The sequence below is a fragment of the Schistocerca americana genome, chromosome 2 (genome assembly GCF_021461395.2).
Source record: "Schistocerca americana isolate TAMUIC-IGC-003095 chromosome 2, iqSchAmer2.1, whole genome shotgun sequence".
Classification (NCBI taxonomy): Eukaryota; Metazoa; Arthropoda; class Insecta; order Orthoptera; family Acrididae; genus Schistocerca; species Schistocerca americana.
In genome coordinates, this window is record NC_060120.1 from 869,345,563 (window position 1) to 869,372,007 (window position 26,445).

General features: G+C 42.9%; 1 protein-coding gene across 1 annotated transcript in view; it reads left to right on the top strand.

Moving 5' to 3' along the window:
• Positions 1–520: 520 nt before the first annotated feature.
• LOC124596651 overlaps positions 521–26,445 on the top strand; it is a 299,480-nt gene continuing 273,555 nt past the window's right edge. The window contains exon 1 of the mRNA XM_047135885.1: positions 521–1,386. Within this exon, the coding sequence (XP_046991841.1) occupies positions 1,085–1,386 (302 nt within the window). The 5' untranslated portion in view covers positions 521–1,084. The remainder of the gene's footprint in view (positions 1,387–26,445) is intronic.

A 26,445-nucleotide genomic window follows, 5' to 3' on the forward strand; every position in this document is an offset into this window, starting at 1 on the left:
ATATTCGCCTGCTGAAACCTCTTCTAATGTACAACGGCTGAATTTGAATGCTGCCCAGGAATTTATGTGCGCTAAATTTTGCCACCAGCAATTACGTTTCAGCAGAGATAACGTAGATGACATTGCTGTCAAATGTAGATACGTACTTTGAGAGTATTAATTGCTATATTCATTACTATTCACGTAAATTTTTCACCTCTACAAGGTTGCCCGAAAAGTAATCGCTGAGCCCTGTCACCATTAACAATTCATTCACCAAAATGTAGCCGTCTTTGGGCGTGGTCATTTACTTTTCGATACCTTAAACTATTTCTTTTCTTCATATAAGTTAGTATAGTTTCTTTTCGTACTTCGACCAAAAATTTTGATTCTGTTTGACAGTGATGTGTAGTTAAGTGCGACAGAGTGATTACGTTTGACAGATATCTAAAGTAGACGTAAAAAGTTATGGGGATATCTAATGTGTTTCTGGCAACCTTTGTAGGTTATAATAATGTTGGCTTTAATCTTTGAACATTTTCCAGCATGGTCTTCAAATTATGAACTCCGTTGCAACCAAACTCTGACTGTGGAGATATGCAGAATATTGAGGCAGTGTTTTTCGTGTAGTAAATAACGTTCTACCTCAGCCACAATGTCTTTCCTTAATAATGCTACTAGTTTGGAAGATTAATACTCCATCGTCAGATAATTTAACCTTAAATTGTCCATACATACAAAAATAATACTCCAAAACTCTTAGCACAGTTAATAAAGGATATTGTGACATGTCGAAATATGAATATGCATCTGGTGCGTCATACATTAATTTTTCTCATATTCCTGAAATTCTTTTGAGTGGCTGAAAAAAGAAAAAGATCGAAATATTTTGCAGAGTAGTGCAGTCGTAGTGCAGGATGCACGGAGCGTCATTTAGAATGTGTTACAACGTAATGTACGGCCTACTGGGCTGCGACCACAGCTGATCGGTGGCCAGTTTTTTGTAGTGACTGTATCTAATGAGTCTGAGTGTTATGTTTTGTGGAATATTTACTGGTGCATGCGACTATGTAAGTGCACCGCTAAAATTGCATGTTGATCCTGAATGTTAAAACAGCCGCATTTGCAGTTTTTCCCCGAAACGCAGTTAAGCGTGCTGTGTATGAATTCGAATGATGAATGTAAATTAACTTCATGTTGGTGTTCGATGTCTGAAGTACTGTTCTGTATGTGTTTCCTGCGAGAGATCAGTGTTAGCTGCCTGGACTTGCTGGCACGCCACCCAGTGCGTAGAGTGTTCCCGAATGCTGTGTGGTCTGGGCATTGTCGTTTGCTTGTTGGAGAGGTCTCCCCGTACTTTCACGGTGGACCACGGGACCCCAGGCCTGCAGCAGTCCCACGCCTACGGTAAGAGACACGTCTTTCACAGCCAAAAGTCCCTCTAACACGCATTTTTTTTTTGCATGACGTCATCAACAACTACAGACTGACATGTTTATAGAGGTTTCATATAACAGCATGAAATTAACTGTGTATTTGCATAGAAAGCGCGTTTGTATTTATACTTTGTGTTTTGTGATGCGCCTCTCTGACAAGTGAACGAAATCGCCTCGTCCACGGTTCGGCTCTGTGAATGTATAATGTTAGCTGTCTCGCAGAAGTCTGGCGTTTCTCCTAGTGTGCATGCCACTGTGCATCAGTAGCAGAGTTTTATCATTAGGAACGTAGACTGTTAGCTGTCATATCGAGTAGTCTGCGATGTAATGTGAAATAACTTTTGTCTTTGCTATAAGTCGAATATTAGATACAGCAGCGACAGAGTGGTGTATGGGATTTCCACAGCGACATGTGTGGTTCAGAAGCAATCATTACAGTAAGTAGAACCTCGCACTTGCACCACAAGCAGTCGAATGTGCACCAATAGCAATAGGTAAGTACAAAGACACGCTTATCTCACTAGCAGTAAATAAATCGGCTTTCGCGGTGTGACTGTGGGACAGACTGCTGGGAAACCTGAACTAACCGTACTAGATTTTTTTGCAAGGTCCGTATCGAAATACATCTCAGAATAGGACCATAAACTGAAAATGAAATACATTTATAATTTAGATGCTCATCACGCTACCGTTTTATACACTTAGCTCAATGGAATAAATTGTCAGGGGTGTAGCACAAGATATTTGTAAACTGAATAACTCATACATTCAGTCACTGTAACTATTACAAAAATTAATGTACTAAGTATCTCAACGAAATCGCAGATTAGTATGCAAACTCAACAGCTCTGATTGTCAAAATGACTCAAGTCACAGCCTATATCTTACGCTTTCGTCCTCGGTCTTCAACTCGTCTTTCTCTTTCCAGATCAGCTAACCAAGTGGTTGTTCCTGCTGACCAGAACTCTCCTTCTCGCTCTGCCAAGAAACACGCTTCAAACTGGCCAATCATGAGGCTTTATTTCTCCCATTAAGTCATTTTCTTGTCATTGGTTATGTGAATGTGGGAGCTGATTATGCTCTGGCTTTCTCAGTGCCAGTTCCTTTCTTAGGGTATGCAACTTCCCCTTTTTATATTGATTGTCTGTTAATAAATGATGCTCAGGCTCCGGCTAGCTTGCAGTAGAATGTTTGCGAGGAAAGTCACAAAAAAGAATTGTCTTGCTGCACTGTATTTACGCCGAGTGCGTGTTAATTGTACCGCCTTACTCAGATGAATATTTGCTCCCCGACGTGTACGAGCCTAGCTACACGGAGATGCATACAAACTGAGATTATTGCCCTAATCATGATTACAGTCTCTATACATCCAGAATTTATCTATGAAAGTTTACAATTCACGTGAGCTAAAAAGTCTGAATCAGTACGATAACTCTCTAGAGCGCCAAAGAATATCTATGAATGCTGCGCTCTGTTGATAATCTATGTTGTCGTACAGATAAATGTTTCATGAGCACGTAATATTAAATGAGTTGAAAGATATGTCAAACACTGTAAATTAACTTTATGTTGGTTTATTCTAGTCTATGCACATCCTAGCATTGTCTTAAAGAAGTAACCTTTCTTTCAGGTGGGTGGACTTAATTACGTAAATCCAGCCAAAGAGTTTACAGCAAGATCCAGATTACGCTATTTGCTTTAACTCAGTTAAGGTATATTCCCCACAGTTTACACTATTCATCACTTACTATTGAACTATTAATTGTCTATCGCATTGGGTCTAAGTTAAGTCTTCCGTTGATAATAATCAAGACAATATATTCGGTTATTTTGCTAGCTTGAATTACTTCAAAGATATTTTCAAAGTTGCTGATTTACCTCATTCAGTTTTTACTCATTTTCAGCAGTTCGCAAATGTTCAGAATTTAACAAACCATCTCGTATCGCCTACCAATATTACGTACGAGCGCAAAAGTTCAGTTACGAGATGACAAGGCAAGCACCAGAAGCACATTAACAATGTACAACTTTAGCTTCTGTATTTCGCAGTGTCCTCAAAGAGTACTCACAAGGAGTATTCTTTGAGGTCACTTGTTATACTCCGTGATCTACAAGTCTACTACTTTGCGTTCTACTATTATTTTATCTTGAAACCAATGGATTCTATTTCTTTTTTAATCTTTTTCAAAACATTAAGTTACCTTGCTACCAAGATTCTTTTCTATATCTCTTCAGACTACTTGCGACTGGTCATGCAATTTGGATCTTGGTCTTGGGGCTTGTATTGGGGTGTGAGGACTAGATTTATATTTTTCGTTTTTGCATCCAAAGGGTAGCGGCGTTACAGGTAGTACCTCCATTTATTTCCATACTGTCCCACAGCATCCTAAATTAAATAGTAAACGAAGCTCTGTTTGCAAATCAACTGGTAACTCGCGTATATAATGTAAACAAATTAGATATGGTATAAGAGGGTCGCCACTAGGATTTACTACCTATAAAGGAAAACGTAAGCGCTGATGTTGTTCTTGTCAAAGTCAAAGCAAGGAACGAACCTTCGTCACTGAATATATAGTCAGCTGCAAGTAGTTTAATACACATTGCGACAATGTATGAGGATACTGTCTTGCCGACAGACACAGTACACATTGGTTGATATTTAAATAAATTTATTTTCATATATTGACAGAAAACGTCGAAATATTAAACAGTTAAATTAATGTCAGCAGACTACCTACATTTAAAAGTCGTCGTACTTACACAAATGTCTTATTGCTCTTCCATAGTATTTTTACTCAACTTCGGCTGTACTCATCCGATCCTATGGACCACCTAGAGCGCGCCCTTCCGCTATTAGAGCGCACCCTAGAGTGAGATCCAATTCAGTGGGTTTAGCAAGCTGGCGTCTGTATTGCACTCTCCGCATTTTTTTCAGCTGATCTAATAAGAGTCCGCCAGCATCAGACAACTACATCTTCCACCCTTTTACAAAATATTCATGCTATCTGCATTTCTCCAAAAAAGAAGAAGAAGAAGAGGAGGAGGAGGAGGAGGAGGAGGAGGAAAGAAGATACATCTTCCTTTAGTAGGAGTCTTTTTCTTTTTTTCTTATCAAACTTCTTGTTTCTTCAGATCACAAACTGCCTTAGTAATTGAGAACCGTCACAAGTAAACCTACCCAATGGATACACTACTATTTTGGTGGGCTTTGGGTACGTTGCAGTGCAGAGCAAAGAAAGAGACACATACTGTACATTTTTATACCTGTCCACACGGCCGTTAAGTCGGTGAAAAAAAAAATTGAGTTTTTTATTCCTGAATGAATATCGTTGAAACGGTAACAGACATAAGAAAACTTCAAATAAAATCTCTGTAGTTTTTAATGTACTTTACAATGGTGCACCCATATTTGTCTAAAACGTCATTTTTTAAAAAAAAATCCCCTCCCACACAGTATTTTTTTGACGCGAACTATTCTGTGGCTCCTTGTTGTTGTTGTACAGATTTAAAACAACGTTATATCAACAATGTGCAAACAATTTCAAATGAAACACAGTTAAATCTGAAAACGTTACAACTTGAAAACAGAAAAACGCAATATATATATATATATATATATATATATATATATATATATATATGTGTGTGTGTGTGTGTGTGTGTGTGTGTGTGCGCGTGTAGTAGAATATACATGTAAAATATATTTATCTGGGAAGACGATCCAGCCTGAAAATTGGTATTGAAGCAGACACATGTCAGGTATGTGTACGGCAATATAGAGAAATTTCTAGCTTATTTCTGACATTGGATCTTTCAAATAGCATTTCATTATATGTGATTAAATATGTACTAACGATTCTGTACGTTTTGCTATTACACAAATGTCGAAATGAAGAATAAAATGGTGTCGGGGAGAGGATTTTGAAAAAAAATTTATTTTTCAACAAGTATGAGTGCACCGTTGCAACGTACATTAAAAATCATATTACACTTAATTGAAGTTTTTTATGTCTGTCATCGTTTCAGTCGTATTCATTCAAAAATATTAAACATAGTGTCTTATTTTCCACTATTCTACAACATATTCAGAGCCGATCAAAATCGATGTGTATCACTTGGGTAGGTTTACTTGTAAGTATCAGGCCATACTCTCTTCCCAGAGTTCCTCTGTTTATCGGAAATTTCTCTCTCCTCTCGAGGATGTGGGTAAGAGTGGCGCCTGTTTTACAACGGCTCCTTCGACGAAAAACCAACACATCTTTGCTGCGAAGTGCCGGACAGTTTCTCTGGGCAAACAGATGCCCCTCACCTCCATCACCCAGCCCCCCACCTCCTACTCGCATCAGGCGCCATGGCCAGATCTGTTCGCTCGAAGAACAGCCGGAAGCTGCAGTTTCCTTCATAACTGTTGCCAGATCGTTTCCATTACACTTAGCAATTGCGATTGTGACGATAAAATAAACGTATTTGCGTTAACTTCGGTTCAGCTCTTGATAACCGCATTGTACCTTTTCTCTACAATGCGCAAGAGAATTAAGGAGTCACTTTTTTGAAACTGTTCCATCTTCCCCCATTGCGACGCGGAAGTGCTAAATTCGCCTGAAAGGTGCCTACAACCTGCCTATGCCTTGATGCGAAAACGTGGCTCCCTGCTACGTGACGCTCGGGATCGGCGACATTTCAGACACTAAGATGTCGACAAATGGGAAACGATACCAGAGCTCCGAAGTTCATGTGAGTTTTCAAGTATGTTAATGATGTCACATTGTCACCAAATTTCACCAGTATTCTGCTCAATGCCACCGTGGACGTGTCGCACGATGGGAAAGTCGTCACGATCCCTCCCCCTTACCCACATCTTGCCCTTTCTCTCGACGACTCGGCGATGGAATTCAGAAGTGCGACGTCCAATGTTGAAATCATTCGGTTTCCTTCTGTACGACCTAGGAAAACGTTTAAGACGCCCTGCCGCCTAGATTCAACACGAGAGGCCTCAAATGGCGGCGGCATAAAGGGCGTACATTACACATATTTGGTGGTCGTAAACGACAGTTTATGGGGCTGCATTTTAGAAAACCTTTGCCACTGCTGACACCCACGAAAGATTCGACCCTTCTCTAAGGACATCATTGGTCTGCAACCCCACTGAACGTGATCTGACCCTTCGGAGTTATGCAAAATCGCAATTTTTTTCTTTGATGTACAGGATGCAGCCACCAGGGCCCATTCAAACCCATCAGATGAGATCCGAAGCAGCAAAGTATTTTCCTGCCTTATCAGCCCTTCTGTGGCGCGACATCGACACGAGCGTGAAAAAATGGCAAATGGTCCATCTAACCCTCTAATTCCACCCATTTTGGGAACACCCTCGGTGACAACCAGGCACCTGTGTTGAGCAGTTTAAAAGTATACATGTACAGAGACGTGATCGATTACTGGAGCCTGTAGACACACAACTCCTTCAGCACCACTTAGATACTGTATACCCTCAAGCAGGCTCTAGAGCAGCAGCTTGGCGCCACTCGCTTGGGGGTGTCAAGGGGCTGTTTGCCTGCAGGAATCGGTGAAGGGTTGTTTCTCTACAGGTACATTTTTAACGTTTTCCCGGAGGCGCACGGGTGGCACCAAGGCTGTTGCCAACTGTACTGTTCGTCTTTGCCATTTTATTTTTGATTCTGTCAGCGTCGCACTCCCCCCCCCCCCCCCCCCCTCCTTCCCCCTGTCGTGGTCAAAAGACAGGAAGGTGCGAAACAGCGGGGGTGAAAAAAAGTAGACACCATTTTCTACTTCAGATTACCTTCAAATTTTATTGAATGTTTTCGAACGGTCCCTAGTGTTTCCACCCTGTACCTGCGAGCAAAGAAAGCTGCTGCATTACTCACCAAAGAAGTCAGATCACGTCAGTGGGGCTGCAACCCCACATGCCTTCAGGTAATGATGGTGGAATCGATCTGGGGGGGGGGGGGGGGAGGGCGAAGATGTCAGCAGTGACAAAGGTTTTCAAGAGCATCGATGGGGTATCTCACCGCACTGTAAGCTTTTCGAACGCGAAATGTGTGTAGATGAAAACCTCATTAGGCCTTCTCATGTCACTTCTGATCGCTGGTGTGTTTGATATGTTTCTGCCAGCCGCCAATAGGAAAACCGCGTGATTCCAATACAGTTCTGAACTCTATCGATGGGGTGAGATGTATGTAAGGTGGAATGGCGGAAGGGGTCATATGACACGCCCACGGTGGCGTTGGGCATAGTTGTGGTGAAATTTGGTGCCAATGTGACATCATTAACCCAATGAACATGAACTACTCAGTCCTGGTCTTTCTTCCGGTTTTATGCGTCGCCGAGGTCTAGAGTGACAGGAGCGACGGTTTTGCACCATAATAGAGGAAGATAGTAGGCGCCTTTGAGCCAAATTTCACACTTCTGTTTCGCAATGGAGGAAAAAGACGGGGTTTCAAAAGAGTTACTTTAATTATTTTGTGCAGAATATACAATTCGCAATTTTACTTTTAGTCGTAACCTCTACCTCAAAACAGGCTTCTCAGTTCTCTAGCATCGAGACTGGTATGGCCTCGCTTTCGTGCCAGTTACGTTCCACCCTCGCAATGGTACATTACGAATATTAAAGTGAATGTCAGTTTCGCCCTTCCTTCAGACTAGTCCCTCACGCTTTCCTGGTGAATGTCTCCGAATGCGTTGCCAACGTCGACAAGATAAAATATTCAGAGCCTTGAACGTAACTTAATGTACACGGCTATTCTGTGATCGGTCGTAGAACGACAGTAAATTATTCTATCACGCTTCATGGTGTATTGTGCTGCAATTTAATGTGACCGTATATGGCAAATATCTCCACTTCAAACGGTATGACAGGCAAGGCGAAGTTGCTGAAGCTACGTCTGTGATCTGTTGACAGTATTTTAAATAACTTTAATATCTCGCCCTAATACAGGTAGCTGGTGCAGGGGCAACATGCGTGTAACTACTGCCACGGACTGCATCGTGCTGCAACCTCATTCCCTCATCCGTACAAATTGTATTGCAGTTCCATCTGTCTCTCCCTAGCACTGTAAATTTTCAAGATATTTTGACTGTAATAGTACAATATTTGTTGGTAAGGTGGTTTTTCGTAAAAAATCTGAGTGTTGTTAAGGCTGAGGTCCCAGATGTCACCTCTGTGCCTTATCACCGTCACCTGTTCTGAAGGCAGTATGCACGTTCTCTTTGATTTAACGCAGTCACCTTCAATGTCCTGGGTGCCATTACGTATGGAGCTTCTTATCACTAATGGAATTTGCTAAGCTTATTCATATTTTATTCTACCTCCGTAGAACAACCAGGTAAGTGCACGTACTATTTTAAAGGGTGGTAAATGGAAACTCCTATAGTATAATATTATGCAAAAAATTGCTTTAAACTTCCAGTTTCTGAAGGAGTATGCTAAACGAACCTATGTGCATAAAGTCGCCCGGGAAAATGTCATCAATATCTCCGAGACGAGAAATTAGATTCTTTCATACCTTAGATTGTATTTAAGTAATCTTTCAGATTTTCAGTTGTTTTATCTCTGTTTTATTATAGTGCTTCTCTTTTCCCGAGACTCCTTCCCATTCCATTAGAATGGAACCTCACTTAATGAGCACCTCCCATAACAAAGGACTCGCTTGACGGGCGATGTTTCGCAAAGCGAATGACAATGTCTTTAGCACGTATTGTAGTCTGGGTTTAGCGCTCTTTCTGCTATCATCTTAGTACATCTTGTGATCATACATTTTTCTAAACCTGTATTTACAGTGATTTTTTGGGTAAAAATTTTAATAACCTTCGCCGAAATGTCCTCGAGGATAAAGGCGCAAGAAGACGACCATAAGAGAAAGAAAATGACCTTAGAAATGAAATGCAAAATCATTGAAAAATGCGAACGCGGTGTGAGCGTTCCTGATTTAGCAGGCTTCTATAATCGGTCTACATCAACTGTTTGTAGTATCCTCAAGAACGAGGACACAATTAAGGAGATAAATGCATCATAGGGAGTGACAAGAGTATCTAAACAACGGTTTCGTATTCTGGACGATGTCGAACGGTTGCTCTTTATATGGATAAATGAAAAGCAACTGCAAAGCGACACTATTAACGAGAACATCAGTTGTGAGAATGCGATAATGATTCCCGCAGACCTCGTTAAGAAGACGCCAGGATCATCAGCTGGCGAAGAAGTGTTTAAGGGAAGCCGTGGGTGGTTCGAGAAGTTTAGGAGAAGAACCAGCATCCACAGCGTTTCTTCTGGTAAACCTTGCGGGATGTAAGGTCGTGGTCCACGAAACTCTTCAGCTCCTAACGTTTCGTCCAGTGCTTCGCTGGACATCTTCAGAGGGGTGTTTCTCCTCCGGTGAGTCTTGTCGGCAAGACTCACCGGAGGAGAAACACCCCTCTGAAGATGTCCAGCGAAGCACTGGACGAAACGTTAGGAGCTGAAGAGTTTCGTGGACCACGACCTTACATCCCGCAAGGTTTACCAGAAGATATGTCATCCGGTCGTGAAAGCCTTCATACTATGATCCACAGCGTTGTCAGGCACGGCGAAGCAGCCAGCTCTGACACAAACGCAACAGAGAACTTCATCAGCAACTTCAAGATGCTCGTAGATTCTGAGGGGTACCTGGCGAAACCGGTTTTTAATTGTGACGAGACGGTCTATCCTCTAAAAAGATGCCGAAGCGTACCTTTAAAACAGCAGAGGAGAAGGAGTAGCCCTGTCGCACTCCAATGAAAGACCGTCTCACGCTGCTATTCTGTGCCAATGCAAACGGCGATTTGAAAATTAAACCGTTGCTCGTTTACCATACAGAAATTCCACGAGCCTTCGAGAAATGTTAAGTCAAGAAGAGAAAGTTATATCTAATGACGAGGTCCAACAACAAGGCTTTGGTGACACGTGATCTTTTTTTGTGGTTCGATCAATGAAGTGTTTTGTCCTTCGGTAAAAAAGCTTGAAATGAATCTGCCACACCATGTCTTACTTGTTTTGGACAACACTCCTGTCCATTCTCTAGGCTTACGAGACCACCTCCTTGAAGAATTTCAATTCATAAAGATCAAATTTCTGCATCCTAACACCACTCCGTTATTGCAGCCTAAGACCAGCAGATTATTTCTATCTTTAAGAAGCTCTACACTAAAGCATTGCTTTGAGCTGACTGAAGCTATCAATCTCACTCTCAGAGAGTTTTGAAATATCACTTCGACTTCCTTGCCTGAGCCAAGATGATCGAAAAGGCGTAGGCAGGGGTTACCAAGAGAATTCTTACTTCTGCCTGAAAGAAGTTTTGGCTGGAGTGCGTTGTCTAATGTGACTCAGAAGCGTTTGAGTATGTACCTGTCGAGCCTGTAGTCAATGAGATTGTGTCTTTGGCCAAGAGAATGGGACCAGATGTAGATAACAATGATGTCGATGAGCCTGTGGAAGAAAACAGCCTAGAAAGGCCCACCGAAGAGCTTATAGTGTTGCAGTGTGTGTCATAGCACGAAATTGTGGAAAGGAGTTCTTCAGAGGAGGAGGCGGAGGAGGCGGTAACAGCAAAGCAGCAGTCTACTGGCGCAGTAAGAGAAATGCTGAAGACATGGGAATCGGCTGCATTGTACATTGAAAATCATCACCCCCCAATAAAGCAGTGGCTACGCGCGCTAGAAATTTATTTGACGATAATGCTGTGTCGCATTTTCGGCAAGTGTTGAAGCGTCGGCAGAAACAAAAAAGAAAAGAATTAGTTACATATCGTGCATAATAAAGTACATAATGCTGTATGTATAATTTTCTTTGTTAAATGGTATGAATCAGATAACACTTTTAGTACTTTTTCTGCATGGAACGCATGCCGTATTTTACATTAATTTATGTAGGATAAATTGTTTCGCTAAACGAGTGTTTCCACTGTACTATTTCCATTTCACTCGATGACTAAAGGCTAGGAGAACAAGAGCAAGAACCAATTCGAATAGAATCTGTACAAAGTACATGTACCTACAAATGTTATCATACATAACGCTTATGTTCCTGTTTGTTATATTAACTGGTTCCTTTATCTATTCTTGTAGTATTAGTTTAAAATACGTTTCATTTCAAAATTTTTTAATAAAACCATTAAATCATCTCTGTATTAGTCTTTAAAAGTTAATTCACACCACATAACGCAGAAAAACCTTAACTTTACAACAGGCACGTATGCTGAACTGGGAAGTCCTGTGTGAGAAGCTCGCTTGCTCGGCCATATTATGAATAGCGGTTGGCGGAATTATGAAATGGATTTTGAAATGTACCATTTTCATTGGTTCTAAATTCGCCTGAATAATTTCACCTGCGAAAGGATAAGGAAGAAACTAATTACTTAGAACTAAACTGTGACTGTTGTTGTGAATATTTATTGAGTTTATCACTTTATCCGCCGTCCAGGAAGGAGTAGTAAAGGAAGATCTGTTTGGGTTACTCATTCTACTGAATTGAGAGGAATAAATTATTCTTTTGTTACTGTTAAGTTATTGTCCTGTAGTTAAAAGCAGAAGTTTCACTCGTAAAAACATTCCTTTTCACTTGAAATTGACGAATGGAAGACGGTCAGTTCGTTTAAGAAGCTGTCTGCGCGAATCATGTTACCGAAACTTGCTAAAGTGGCGTCTGTTTCCAAACTTGAAACCGACGAAAGCGTGAGGTTACTTTTGAGCATGAATTAATATTTTCTTCGTAAAAAATTACGTTCAATGCATGAAGTTCACTGGTTGCTCTATCTTCCAACGTTATCAGTCGCACTCCACCAGTCCTAAGCTATTCGTTACAATTTCCTTTCTTTCCGGACACTGCGTCAACAACAAATGGTATCGGGTATTTTTTTAAACTGCATTCGAGTGCAAGAAGCCGTCCTGGAGGACTCGGAGGCATGACAACTACTGATTGTACGAATGACTCTACGCCAAGTGCTGCATCGACTAAAACACGAGTAACGACACGCAAACCGCCTTATGATCAGTGGTACAAGTCGAAAAATCGTTACATGCATTTAAGATGTGGCGACTGAAACTGTATTAAAAATATTGTATTACTGTCAAAAGCTGTGCTTGTCTCTACACACTATGCCTGAAATAACTGTACAATGTACAGCCTCACTGGAGCAGCGTCTAACAGGAACGAGATATGTAAACTTTCATCGTCGGAAATGTCACAGTTAATAAAATCGTCAGCGATATTATGCTGTGGTCGACTGGACTTTGCATTTAAACCCAACGTTTCGCCACCATTTGCGGAGGACATTTTCAAGGGGGATCGTTGCTTCTGAGTGTCCATTTCACACCGCGGCTGCAGCTAAATTCCGTTTACTGCGCCGCTGCGTTCTCCCTTCCATTCCAGTCTCGTATTGTTCGTGGAAAGAAGGATTCTCGGTATGCCTCTATGTGGACTCTAATCTCTCTAATTTGTCCTCACGGTCTCTTCGCGAGATATACGTAGGAGGGAGCAATATACTGCTTGACTCTTCGGTGAAGGTATGTTCTCGAAATTTCAACAAAAGCCCGTACCGAGCTACTGAGCGTCTCTCTCCTAACGCTTTCGCGATTACTAAATGCTCCTGTAACGAAGCGCGTTGCTCTCCGCTGGATCCTCTCTATCTCCTCTATCAACCCTATCTGGTACGGGTCCCACACTGCTGAGCAGTATTCAAGCAGCGGGCAAACAAGCGTACTGTAACCTACTTCCTTTGCTTTTGGATTGCATTTCCTTAGGATTCTTCCAATGAATCTCAGTCTGGCATCTGCTTTACCAACGATCAACTTTATATGATCATTCCATTTTAAATCACTCCTAATGCGTACTCCCAGATAATTTATGGCATTAACTGCTTCCAGTTGCTGACATGCTATTTTGTAGCTAAATGATAAGGGATCTTTCTTTCTATGTATTCGCAGCACATTACACTTTTCTACATTCAGATTGAATTGCCATTCCTTGCACCATGCGTCAATTCGCTGCAGATCCTCCTGCATTTCAGTACAATTTTCCATTGTTACAACCTCTCGATACACCACAGCATCATCCGCAAAAAGCCTCAGTGAACTTCCGATGTCATCCACAAGGTCATTTATGTATATTGTGAATAGCAACGGTCCTACGACACTCCCCTGCGGCACACCTGAAATCACTCTTACCTCGGAAGACTTCTCTCCATTGAGAATGACATGCTGCGTTCTGTTATCCAGGAACTCTTCAATCCAATCACACAATTGGTCTGATAGGCCATATGCTCTTACTTTGTTCATTAAACGACTGTGGGGAACTGTATCGAAATCCTTGCGGAAGTCAAGAAACACGGCATCTATCTGGGAACCTGTGTCTATGGCCCTCTGAGTCTCGTGGATGAATAGCGCGAGCTGGGTTTCACCGACCGTCTTTTTCGAAACCCATACTGATTCCTACAGAGTAGATTTCTGGTCTCCAGAAAAGTCATTATACTCGAACATAATACGTGTTCCAAAATTCTACAACTGATCGGCGTTGGAGATATAGGTCTATAGTTCTGCACATCTGTTCGACGTCCCTTCTTGAAAATGGGGATGACCTGTGCCCTTTTCCAATCCTTGGGAACGCTACGCTCTTCTAGAGACCTACGGTATACCGCTGCAAGAAGGGGGGCAAGTTCCTTCGCATACTCTGTGTAAAATCGAACTGGTATCCCATCAGGTCCAGCGGCCTTTCCTCTTTTGAGCGATTTTAATTGTTTCTCTATCTCTCTGTCGTCTATTTCGATATCTACCATTTTGTCATCTGTGCGACAATCTAGAGAAGGAACTACAGTGCAGTCTTCCTCTGTGAAACAGCTTTGGAAAAAGACATTTAGTATTTCGGCCTTTAGTCTGTCATCCTCTGTTTGAGTACCATTTTGGTCACAGAGTGTCTGGACATTTTGTTTTGATCCACCTACCGCTTCGACATAAGACCAAAATTTCTTAGGATTTTCTGCCAAGTCAGTACATAGAACTTTACTTTCGAATTCATTGAACGCCTCTCGCATAGCCCTCCTCACACGACATTTCGCTTCGCGTAGTTTTTGTTTGTCTGCAAGGCTTTGGCTATGTTTGTGTTTGCCGTGAAGTTCCCTTTGCTTCCGCAGCAGTTTTCTAACTCGGTTGTTGTACCACGGTGGCTCTTTTCCATCTCTTACGATCTTGCTTGGCGCATACTCATCTAACGCATATTGTACGATGGTTTTGAACTTTGTCCACTGATCCTCAACACTATCTGTACTTTAGACAAAACTTTTGTGTTGAGCCGTCAGGTACTCTGTACTCTGCTTTTTGTCACTTTTGCTAAACAGAAAAATCTTCGTACCTTTTTTAATATTTCTATTTACGGCTGAAATCATCGATGCAGTAACCGCTTTATGATCGCTGATTCCCTATTCTGCGTTAACTGTTTCAAATAGTTCGGGTCTGTTTGTCACCAGAAGGTCTAATATGTTATCGCCACGACTCGGTTCTCTGTTTAACTGCTCAAGGTGGTTTTTAGATAAATTAGACATCCATTCGAGCACGGAATATTTGCCCGGAATATTTTATTAACTGTAGGAAACAGACAGAGACAAAGGCAAGCTTGAATTCTGTCCGTCAGACAAACGTAATTGATTGAAATTATTTGGCTTGCTTTCGAAAGAAAAATACTCGTGTCATCGCTGAGCCACAGTACCCAGGAATGTTTAAGATAGTCTCCATAACTATCGGCGCTATCCAGAGAGTTGCGACCACTGCTAAGTGAAATCCGCATTAACCATTTGTGACGTGTTAAAGTTATAGATTTCGGTGAAGTGTTAATGCAGTTTCATGTGTTTTCTCCAGTAATGTGTACCGAAGATTTCAAATTTCACTCATCACTAGACAAAAAAAAGCAGCAAAATTAGTTTACGCACTTTCCTTTCCTTTGAGTTAAAACAATTATAGCATTTATACACCACTGGCCATTAAAACTGCCACACCACGACGATGACGTGCTACAGACGCGAAATTTAACCGACAGGAAGAAGATGCTGTGATATGCAAATGATTAGCTTTTCAGAGCATTCACACAAGGCTGGCGCCGGTGGCGACACCTACAACGTGTTGATATGAGCAAGGTTTTCAACCGATTTCTCATACACAAACACCAGTTGACCGGCGTTGACTGGTGAAACGCTGTTGTGACGACTCGTGTAAGGTGGAGAAATGCGTACCATCACGTTTCCGACTTTGATAAAGGTCGGATTGTAGCCTTTCGCGATTGCAGTCTATCGTATCGCGACATTGCTGCTCGCTTTGGTCGAGATCCAATGACTGTTAGCAGAATATGGAGTCGGTGGGTTCAGGAGGGTAATACGGAACGCCGTGCTGGATCCCAACGGCCTCGTATCACTAACAGTCGAGATGACAGGCATCTTATCCGCATGCCTGTAACGGATCGTGCAGCCACGTCTCGATCCCTGAGTCAACAGATGGGGACATTTCGAAGACAGCAACCATCTGCACGAACAGTTCGATGACGTTTGCAGCAGCATGGACTATCAGCTTGGAGACCATGGCTGCGGTTACCCTTGATGCTGCATCACAGACAGGAGCGCCTACGATGGTGTACTCAACGACGAACCTGGGTGCACGAATGGCAAAACGTCATTTTTTCGGATGAATCCAGGTTCGGTTTATAGCATCATGATAGTTCCAAGTTTGGTGACATCGCGGTGAACGAACTTTGGAAGCGTGTATTCGTCATCACCATACTGGCGAATCACCCGGCGTGATGGTATGGGGTGCCACTGGATACACGTCTCGGTCAAGCTTGCTCGCGTTGACGGCTCTTTGAACAGTGGTCGTTACATTTCAGATGTGTTACAACCCGTGGCTCTATCCTTTATTGCCCACATCTCGTGGTCGTGCGGTAGCGTTCTCGCTTCCCACGCCCGGGTTCCCGGGTTCGATTCCCGGCGGGGTCAGGGATTTTCTCTACCTCGTGATGGCTGGGTGTTGTGTGCTGTCCTTAGGTTAGTTAGGTTTAAGTAGTTCTAAGTTCTAGGGGACTGATGACCATAGATGTTAAGTCCCATAGTGCTCAGAGCCATTTGAACCATTTTTTATCCTTTATTCGATCCCTGTGAAACCCTACATTTCAACAGGATAATGCACGACCGCATGGTGCAGGTCCTGTACGGGCCTTTCTGGATACAGAAAATGTTCGACTGCTGCCCTGGCCAGCACATTCTCCAGATCTCTCACCAACTGAAAACGTCTGGTCAATGGTGGCCGAGCAACTGGCTGGGCACAATACGCTAGTCACTACTCTTGATGAACTGTGGTATCGTGTTGAAGTTGCATGGGCAGCTGTACCTGTACACGCCATCCAAGCTCTGTTTGACTCAGTGCCCAGGTGTATCAAGGCCGTTATTACTTCCAGAGGTGGTTGGCTAAAAATGGTTCAAATGGCTCTGAGCACTATGGGACTCAACTCCTGAGGTCATTAGTCCCCTAGAACTTAGAACTAGTTAAACCTAACTAACCTAAGGACATCACAAACATCCATGCCCGAGGCAGGATTCGAACCCGCGACCGTAGCGGTTTTGCGGTTCCAGACTGCAGCGCCTTTAACCGCACGGCCACTTCGGCCGGCAGAGGTGGTTGTTCTGGGTATTGATTTCTCAGGATCTCTGCATCCATATTGCCTGAAAATGTAATCACATGTCAGTTCCAGTATAATATATTTGTCCAATGAATACCCGTTCATAATCTGCATATATATATATATATATATATATATATATATATATATATATATATATATATATAATTAAAATTGCTACACCAAGAAGAAGTGCAGATGAACTCCATAGGATGGCGACGTAAATCTCGAGAATCCTGTTGGGTTATTCGAAAGCAGCATCTTTTGTTAGCAGTGTGTGCGCATGCTATCTGAGAACAAGGAATGGACTCCCTACAACATACTGTGGCATTCCAAAGTACTGGTAGGAGACTAGCAGTAGCCAGACTGAGGAATTACCACCTCACGCTTAGGCTGCTGTGAACACCACACTAGCGCGGCTGTCGTGCAATACTTCTGTGACCGGGAAGTATGTACTGCTTATGAATACTGTCGTGTTCAGCGACTAATCTTGGTTCCGCACTATCCTGCATGACAATCGTCGCTGAATACGGTAGTTTGCTGGGGAGAGGTGCTGTTCTTCAAATGTTTTGGAGACGCACAGCGGGTATAACCTTATTTTGGCTGTTAATGGTTGGGGAAACGCTTATGGAAGTATGATATGTAAAAGAACATCCTGCGTTGTCAAGTGTCACCGCTCACATGACAATGTTCTGTTGCCATTTTTGAAAAGGACGATGCTCGTCCACATACAGTACGTTTCTCCATGAAATGTCTCCATGATGTTGAAGTACTCCCATGGGCAGCATGATCTCCCCATGCCACGACCAGCTCGGACGTCAACTCTGTTCCAGTGACAATATCCAGGACATCTAGGACCAGTTCCAACAGCTGTTAGTTGTAGAATGGAATTTTCACTCTATATCGGAGTGTGCGCTTATATGAAACTTCCTGGCAGATTAAAACTGTGTGTTGGACCGAGACTCGAACTTGGGACCTTTGCCTTTCGCGGGCAAGTGCTCTCCCAACTGAGCTACCCAAGTTCGAGTCTCGGTCCAACACACAGTTTTAATCTGCCAGGAAGTTTCAACTGGTGGTTGGTTAGTTTGTGGGGGGGAGCGGGGGGTGGGGTGGGGGCGGGGGGGGGGGGGGGGTTGAAGGGACCAGACTGCAATGGCCATCGGTCCCTCAACAGCTGTGGGCCAGTTTGCTTCAGGAGAGGATATAACGGCTTTATGACTTTTTCACAACCAAATCAGAGCATGTATCCAGGTCAGTTGGCTGCAATCTAATATTAAGTTCTTTGTACATTTGACACTGAAAAAACATCACGTACCCTCTCAACACATGAAGTTTCATTTCGTTTCTCTTCATCATCTGGATACTTCACTTTTTTTGTCAGACAGTGTAAATGTAGAGTATATTTAAAAATAAATATGTTACGTCCTTACAGAGGAGCAGTACCGGTCAAAATTAGGAATAAAGTCCAATAGATGTGTCTCCAGACACACGTACTTATTGAGATATAGGCCATTTTACTCCCGTTGATTGTTTTGAGATGACCAGCATTCATTATCGACGTTCATTGCTCTGTTCCTATTGCCGTATTTGGCTCTGCACATATTACGCTCACTTTGATTCTGCTGCAGTATTAGAGTATTAGGGACGTACTATATTGACCGGCAGGTGTCTGCACTTAACGCTTTGCTTTTTATTTACTACTGCAGTGGAATTCATATAGAGTGGGATAATAAATTAATGCAGTAATCCCGTGTGGGCAGAAGCAAATCCCCGAGTGGTTATTATAGCTCCCAAATTCGCGCGAGTAGTCCTGTAGCGTAAAATAAGTGTGGAACACAAGCGAGTTCAGTGCTGACGTAGCATGCTGCTTTCAAAAAGCTCAACGGGATTCTCGAGGTCTACATCGCCATGCTACAGAGCCCATTACCATGAATAGTGAGCTACGTGAATCGCTAAAGACAACCTTTGAACTCTGAACAATTTCAAGACACGTAATTTAATTTCACGTACTCTCAAGCAGCTGTTGGCACACGTAACGCTCGCAACTGCTTCCATTTAACTGGTTCATCTTCCTGTCTCCGTTCAGTTAAGACTGTTATATGAAAAGATACTGCTACAGCCCAACTATGCGTCCTGTCCTACGGGGACCTAAAAGCAAATAAACATCTGTCATTTCTCTGCACTCTGCACTTCGACGACTCGTTTGATGACGGTCGCCGACACAAAACATAGACATCACACATAAAACGAATACATATAAGATATCCACAGAAGTACATAAATTGTTCAATAATATATGAGACTAACTATTGATGTGGTAATAAATGTCCCTGGGAATGTGGGTAGGCAGTGTTGCAAAGTATCAATAAAATGATTAAGCCGTCTAAGAAGTTTTGAAAGAAAACCGTTCTTCACACGCAAAACTAGTGTCTTCCATGTAAATCACGATGTAAAAACTCTTCGTAATGTGAAAAATTATCTAAAGTCATTGCATCAAACTGGTCATTTATAGCACTTACGTAATTTTAATCTGCTGAGCTACTGCGAAACAATTGTAAAAAGAGGTATATCGGAAGTTGCCATGAATCCATGTGACACACTTTAAATATTTGCATTCGGGAATTTCGTGCTGACAAATGCCAGTTAATATTGACCATGTGATTTCTTAGATGTGTTTCTAGCGGCTCTCTACCTGTGATGACCGCTGCGATATCTTTGGTGCCGACGCTTCGTTGTCTCGTTGATCGCTGATCTAGAGCAAATACAGCCATATTAAATTCCATAAATCATTGGACTCCAGAAGCTAACATCACTGCTAAGTCTGCTTCGAAGAATCACACTGTCAGAGCACACTGCTCCACCGTAAAACGTGAAAACACGTTGCCTACTGCTGATCATAGAAAATACTACACAGTATTAACCTTGGACAGCTGACTGACATACTCTTTATTATACAGGTCGCCAGTTTATTCGTACTTCTCAATGTCAAACAGTATTTGAGCTATAGATACAATGTCAATCATTCCTGCATCTAAGCATGCAGTATAGTTTACTACACCAACGATAATAGTTCACTGTATACATTCTGGCAGCATAACACAACTCAGGTCTCTTTTTAAATACATCTGTTTATACTGAGGGATGATTTTTGGCGTACCTAAATTATTCCAGTTTACCCCTGGTTGTCTCTGACACGTTGTGAGGGTCTAGTATATTCAAAGTATATTGTGTCGTCTTCTGCTATGAATCATCCCCAATCATTTCTGTTTTCCAGATCTTCTTCCTTCTGCTTCTTCCTCGTCTTGCGATCTTCTCCTCCTACGAATTTTCCATCTTCTCTAAATTACTGGTTATTACAAGCCACAGAATAAATATATTGGGAATACAAATGTCTAATCGTCTTATATCTTCTACAAATCTCATTGAACAAAACTCTTCCATTTTCTCTTACCGATAAACAGTACTCTTCTCAATAAAACTGGCGAAATTGCAGCGAAATTACATGTACATGTAAAAGACACAGATATACATCACACAGATTCACCACAACACAAAAATGGAATGTAAAACAAAAAATAGAGAACTGACAGAAAAAGAATGCAATATAGAGACAGACACTAAACGTAGGTCAAATTGCCCCGTCACAAGAGGACCCACATACCGGAGGACAGCGGTTTAAAATCACTATCCGGTTATCCAAATCTAGGTTTTCCGTGATTTCCCTACAACAGTAATTATTATGCAGTCATGTTTTTTGTTCACTCATTGTGAAGTTCTGGAGAACGAAAATACTGTATACTTACCAAACTCACCTCGTTATCTTCGTCCATGAGATTCAGAGCGCTAAGACTGACGCTGTAGTCCTTGGTTTCCGGAAGGCATTCGACACAGTTCTGCACTGTCGTTTAGTGAGCAAAATATGAGCTTACCGAGTATTTGTCCAGATTTATGATTCAACGCAGGATTTCCTTGCAGAGGCATCTCCACACGACGTTCTTAACGAGAAAAATCGACAAATGTAGTTGCTGGAGCGCCGCAGGGGAGTATTAGAAGGTGACTACTAATTAAAATTTAATGATCTATCGCACTGACGTTACGTTTCAGTATTTCCCGAGGAAGAAATTCGATTCGAGTGGCGAGGAAGAGGGGGGGGGGGGTGGGGGGTGGCGCTCGCACTGTACTCCACCGGGTACGTATTTTGGGGTAGTTTCTCGAACGCTCGACTACCCTCGGGTTTCTAGCTCACGACACAGACCAGTGAAAGCTTTCCTTACTCTTCGCACGTACGGCATCATTTCACCGCAGCTGGATTTTAACATTAAAGAGAAATAACTTCCCAGTCTTCGCGCGAAGATATGGGTCATGTCTTCATTTGCGTGCGGAGAGCGGGGGTACAGTTCACTGCCTTGAAGAAGTGCGGGGAGGATAATTTTCGCCTCTGGATCAGTACTGACAACATGTTGTTTACTGCTACATCTATGCTGCACATTGACAGGCTATAAACGTTGATAGTAGGCGACAATGGCGTTACTCGCGAACTGTGCCTACTTGAACAACAGGGGTAGGTGGCCGTAACTTGGTGAACAAATTGGTTGTCTGTTGTCTGTGCACACGTAAATTTCTGTTGTTGTTGTTGTTGTTTCTTAATCCCGTGCAAGTGGTTCCACTGAGTTCATTTGCAAAATGTCTGGCAATAAATATAGAAAAACCTAGATGCTGAACGTCGGCAATTCCAAGAGAAATGGTAGGAGGATTATTGCTCTATCACGTACAAAGATAATCCTGTTTGCTTAACGTGTAGTAAATCACTATCTATTGTCCAGGAATATAGTGTGAAACATTACTTATCTATGCAACACATAATTCAACATCAGCTTGCAAACTAACAACAGAAAGATGAAATTGAAATATTAAGTTCCAGTTCCAGTTTGGATAAGCAACAGGAAATGTTTGCCGAATCGATGACACAGTGCGACAATTCTGTTATAGCCAGTTTCATAATAAGTAGAAAATTTGACAAATCGATAAAACCTTTTACTTAAGTCGAATTCCTAAATGGTGCCTCTTAGATATTGCAGATGTCCCGATGAAAAAAAAAGAGTCGAACAAATAAGTACATAAAGACGAACAGTTGTTCGTCGAAATGGTACGATGGCTGATGGCATTAAAGAAGTTTGTGTGGTCGTGCTCTGACATTGGAAGCAATTGCGATCAGTTTGGAAGAGAGCACTAATTTGTCAAACACAGCTTAGTTAGGAACTTTTGTTCGTGATGCAGATGCGCAGAGCAATATAACTAAAGAATTATTAGCAATAGAGCTATTACAAGGAATCACTACTGGTGAAGATATGTCGGAAAAAGGGAAAGAAAGATCGAAACGTTCAATCTGCAGTGCATTCAACTCGCTGATGTTTGTACTGATGGAACGACTGCGATGGTCGGTTCATGACAAGGTTTTATTAGTCTATTAAATAGAGAAAGCTGGAAAATTAAGTATTGAGAAATACAGTTTAACAATTATTCGCAGCGTTATTCACCAACAAAGTTTGTCAGCGGCCCACGAGCTTAACTATGCACATGAAGCGGGCCCGTGGGTCACCAAAGATAAGCCATGCCTGATTTAGTGCACAACGCTCGACGTTTCGTTTAGCTATTCGCAGACGATACTGCTGTCTGTAGCAAAATAGCATCACCAGAAGTCTGTAGCAGAGGGTCATCAGTTGGTGTATGGGCTGTCACTTGACCCTTAATGTAAATAAATGTAACGTATTGCGGGTAAAAGTGCGAAAACATCCGTGTTGTTCGATTGTACTAAACGCGACACATCACTTGAAACAGTAACTAAGGCAAAATATCTAGAAGTAACCATACGGTGCGACCTAATGTGAAACGACCGCAATAAACAATTAATAGGAAAACCAGACGCCAGATTGAAAGTCATTGCGGTTATTTTACGGAATTTTTATTTGAGACAGTAACTGGATAACGATAGTGGCTGCTTCCATCTGGCATGTATCCAGCAGAAACAACGGAAGTATTACAGAACTGGCTTCCAAAACGCTCCTTCGACCAATTTTTGAGTACTGTTCATCATCTGGGATCCTTACCAAGTAATATTAATAGAACAGCGAGACAAAATCCAAGGAATAGCGATGCCTTTCGTCACGGGATCGTTTACTCGGTCGGAGTGCGTTGTGGAGACGCTAAACAAACTCCAGTGGCAGACACTACAAGAGAGGCGTTGTATATCACGGAAAGGTTTACTGTTGAATTTAAGGAAGTTTACCTTCCGTGAAGAGTCAGGCAACATATTACTTCTTCCCACATTCGTCTCGCGGCATGATCACGACGAGATGTCCGCCCCTTTAGCTGGTCATCACGTTTGACTGTCATGCATGGAGGTCTGGTCCGATTCCCGGCCGGTTCAGGGATTATCTTCTCTCGCGGACTGAGTGCTGTGTTGTTCTCATCATTTCATCATCATTGACACGCAAGACGCCCAGTGTAGCGTCAACTGGACAGACTTCCAATTCGCCGGCCGAGCTTCTCCGGGTGAGCTCTCCTGGCCATGCTTGCCGGGGTGGCCGAGTGGTTCTAGGCGCTTCAGTCCGGGACCGCGCGACTGCTACGGTCGCGGGTTAGAATCCTGCCTCGGGCATGGATGTGTGTGCTGTCCTTAAGTTAGGTAGGTTTAAGTAGTTCTAAGTTCTAGGGGACTGATGACCTCACATGTTAAGTCCCATAGGGCTCAGAGCCATTTGAACCATTTGAACTTCTGGCCATCAGTGTAATGCGATCATTTTGCTTCATCATTCATTACGATAAGAAAACTGTTGAGAAATTAGAAGTCTACATACACATCTACATTCTTATGCTGCAGTTCAAAACTAAATGCCTGGCAGGGGATTCATCGAACCACCTTCAAGCTATTTCTCTACTAGAATGAGATTTTCACTCTGCAGCGGAGTCTGCGCTGATATAAAACTTCCTTGCAGGTTAAAACTGTGTGCCGGACCGAGACTCGAACTCGGGACCTTTTCCTTTGTCGGGCAAGTGCTCTTCCAACTGAGCTGTGAAAGCACGACTCACGAGCCCTCATCACAGCTTCACTTCTGCCAGTACCTCGTATCCTACCTTCCAAACTTCACAGAAGCTCTTCTGCGAACCTTGCAGAACTGGCACTCCTGGAAGAAAGGATATCGCGGAGACATGGCTTAGCCACAGACTGGGGGGGGGGATGTTTCCAGAATGAGATTTTCACTCTGCAGCGGAGTGTGCGCTGTATTTTGTTTCTCTGTTGTTCCACTCTCGAACAGCGCGGGAAAAACGAACACTTAAAGATTTCTGTTCGAGTTCTGATTTCACATATTTTATTCATACCTATAGATGGAGATGCAGAAATCAGATATCGTACATGGTGTGGGATCCTCACCACGTAGGATTGACGGAGAACATCGACAAAGAGCAAAGAAGGGCAGTCCGTATCGTGTTATCGCGCAATAAGGGTGAGAGTGTCACTGCTATGATACGCGAGTTTGGGTGGCAGTCACTGAGACAAAGGCGGTTTTCTTCGCGGCGAGATCTATTTACGAAATTTCATTCACCAACTTTCTCTTCCGAATGCGAAAATATTTTGTTGACACGCAGCTATGTAGGGAGAAATGATCATAAGAAAAATCTGAGCTCGAACGGAACGATTTAGGTGTTCCTTTTTCCCACTTGCCATTCGAGAGTGGAATGATAGAGAAGTAGCATGAAAATGGTTCGATGAACCCTCAGCCAGGAGCTTAAACGTGAATTGCAGAGTAACCACGTAGATGTAGATATAGCTTTACCAGAAATGATTTTTCCAACGCGCCGTTCGTGTGTGTAACAGGGAACGGGAGAAAAGAGGACCGATGTAGAGGTAGATGTTTCAGGAAGTAAACACAAATTTCCTTCTCCGCCTCGACGTCACATTCAAACTACCTTGCACAAATGAAAATTAACGTGTTTTGATTAGCCAGAGCAGTAAGTACTAATCGTGAGCGGTGCAGCATGCGCGAATATTTCATTAAATACGTAAATTTCACTTACAACATGACTGATTTACAATGAAGAGCCAAAGAAACTGGTATATCTGCCCAATATCGTGTAGCGACCCCGCGGGCAAGCAGAAGTGCCGCAACACGACATGGCATGGACTCGACTAATGTCTGAAGTAGAGCTGGAGGGAGCAGACACCATGAATCCTGGAAGGCTGACCACAAATCCGTAAGAGTATGATGGATGAAGATCTCCCCGGAACAGCACGTTGCAAGGCAACCCTGGTATGCTCAATATTGTTCATCTGTAGAGAGTTTGGTGGCCGCGGAAGTGGTTCAACTCTGAAGAGTTTGGTGGCCAGCGGAAATGTTTAAACTGAGAAGAGTGTTCCTGGAGCTACACTATAGCAGTTCCGGAAGTGTGGGATGCCGCCTTGTCCTGCTGGAATTGCCCAAGTCTGTCAGAATGCACAATGGACATGAATGGATGCAGGCGATCAGACAGGATGTTTACGTACGTTTCACCTGTCGGAGTCGTATCTAGACGTATGAGGGGTTCCATATCACGCCAATCCACACGCCCCACACCATCACAGAGCATTCCACAAGCTTGAACAGTCTCCTGCTGACACGCAGGTTCCATGGACTCATGTGGTTGTATCCATACCCGTACACGTCCATCCGCTCGATACAATTTGAAATGAGACTCATTCGACCCGGCAGCATGTTTCCAATCATCAACAGTCCAATGTCGGTTTTGACGGCCCAGGCGAGGCGTAAACCTCTGAGTCGTGCAGTCGTCAAGGGTACACGAGCGGCCCTCTGGCTCCGAAAACCCATATCGATGATGGTTCGCTCGCTGACACTTGTTGATGGCCCATCACTGAAATCTGCTGCAATTGGCGGAAGGGTTCCACTTCCGTCACGTTGATGATTCTCGTCAGTCGTCGATGATTCTGTTCTCGCAGGATTTTCTTTCGGCCGCGGCCATTTGGGAGATTTGATGTGTTACCGGATTTCTTATATTCACAGTACACTCGTGAAATGGTCGTACGGGAAATACCCATTTCATCGCTACCTCGGAGATATTGTGTCCCATCGATCGCGCCGGCCATTGTGGCCGAGCGGTTCTAGGCGCTTCAGTCTGGAACCGTGCGACCGCTAAGGTCACAGGTTCGAATCCTGTCTTGGTTATGGATGTGTGTGATGTCCTTAGGTTAGTTAGGTTTAAGTAGTTCTAAGTTCCAGGGGACTGATGACCTCAGATGTTAAGCCCCATAGTGTTCAGAACCATTTGAACGATCGATCGCGCGCCAACACCACGTTC